At 35.4% G+C, this 1,526-nt stretch overlaps 1 protein-coding gene across 1 annotated transcript in view; it reads left to right on the top strand.

Moving 5' to 3' along the window:
• Nucleotides 1-1,526, top strand: part of IARS2 (isoleucyl-tRNA synthetase 2, mitochondrial) — a 35,958-nt gene that overhangs the window by 29,831 nt on the left and 4,601 nt on the right. The window contains exons 12-13 of the mRNA XM_008576722.1: nt 471-616; nt 1,321-1,511. Of these exons, the coding sequence (XP_008574944.1) occupies nt 471-616; nt 1,321-1,511 (337 nt within the window). The remainder of the gene's footprint in view (nt 1-470; nt 617-1,320; nt 1,512-1,526) is intronic.

Below are 1,526 nucleotides of genomic sequence, written 5' to 3' on the forward strand. Positions count from 1 at the left end.
TTTATTGCTCCACAGTGCAGGTGACAGTGCTGTCCTTATAATTAGTCCAATGTGAGGTGTTACCCTCAACCTGTCACACCTCAAGGATTTTCTACATAGGGATTATAACTCATTCCTTCCCTTAAAACACTAATAGCATTGTAGTGGGTGGGGTGTCATACTTTCAGTACCATCAATGAACTTATTAATTGTGCTTTAACATAATAGTCTAGAATTTAGCTGTCATCTGCCTGAAAAACAGAATAGGACACAGCATAGCTATGAGTGTTTTTTGAGGAGGTGGGCACACCTGGAGGGAGTAAGGTGGAATAGAGGATAAATTATCAAAAAATTTTATGAAAGAATATTTTTCTCTTTAGTCAGAAGATGATTAACCACTGTAAGAATAAACTCAGCCTGAGGCAGATCCTGTCTTGATGATCACAATGTATAAAGTATTGTCAGCTGCTGAATAAGTTGTTCTTCTACAGGCTTTATTGTGAAAAGGAAAATGATCCCAAACGACGCTCCTGTCAGACAGCATTAGCTGAAATTTTGGATGTAATAGTTCGTTCTTTTGCTCCCATTCTTCCTCACTTGGCTGAAGAGGTATTCCAGCACATACCTTACATCAAAGGTAGGAAATACTTAATTTGTTCTCTAAATGAGAAAGACCTTTGATACAGGTGGAACTTCTAATTTTATGTACTTCACGTAAGGGGCACTTACTCACATACAGTGAATGCTTTGTGATGTGATGTGCCTTGGTCCTTTAGTAGTTTCTGCACCTGTATGTCCAGGAGTGGGATGAATTTCAGAATGGTCTTTGACTTATGTCCAGCACTTTCTGAAATGTATGAGCAGCTTGGCAGTATTGAGAAATCACTTTTTCTTAAATACTGTTATAAATGTTTTGAAATATATTTTAGGTTTTATTAAAACAAAATACAGTGTCTTTGAATATTTTATCATAGTTTTTTCCTCTGATTGTATTAAACTTATAAAAATTAGAAATTAAGTTTAGAAAGAGGAAAAAAATCACTCATAATGTTACTACCTATAGATGATGACTGGAATATCTCTATTTTATTTTTTTCTAAGCATTGTTTTGAGCTCTTACTATATATTTTATCTTTTGTTTAAATGTAACAAATTATTTCCCAATGCTGATATAAATGTTTGTAACTGTTTAGGAGGGCTTCCATAGTGTTTCATCCCGATTACCGTAAATCTTATTTCCCATTAATGGTAACTAATGGTTAGAGCTTTATGTACAGTTTAGGATATATGTATCAGTTTGCTTTATTTTTTTATTTTATTTTTTTTTTATTTTTATAAAAGAGCCCAAGAGTGTTTTTCGTACGGGGTGGGTTAGTACAAGTTCTATCTGGAAGAAGCCTGGCTTGGAGGAAGCAGTGGAGAGTGCGTGTGCGATGCGAGATTCATTTCTCAGAAGCATTCCTGGCAAGAATGCAGCTGAGTGCAAGGTTATCATTGTGATAGAGCCTGGACTGCTTTTCGAGATCATAGAGGTATGTGGCAATTTG

The sequence above is a fragment of the Galeopterus variegatus genome, unplaced genomic scaffold (genome assembly GCF_000696425.1).
Source record: "Galeopterus variegatus unplaced genomic scaffold, G_variegatus-3.0.2 Scaffold1392, whole genome shotgun sequence".
Lineage (NCBI taxonomy): Eukaryota > Metazoa > Chordata > Mammalia > Dermoptera > Cynocephalidae > Galeopterus > Galeopterus variegatus.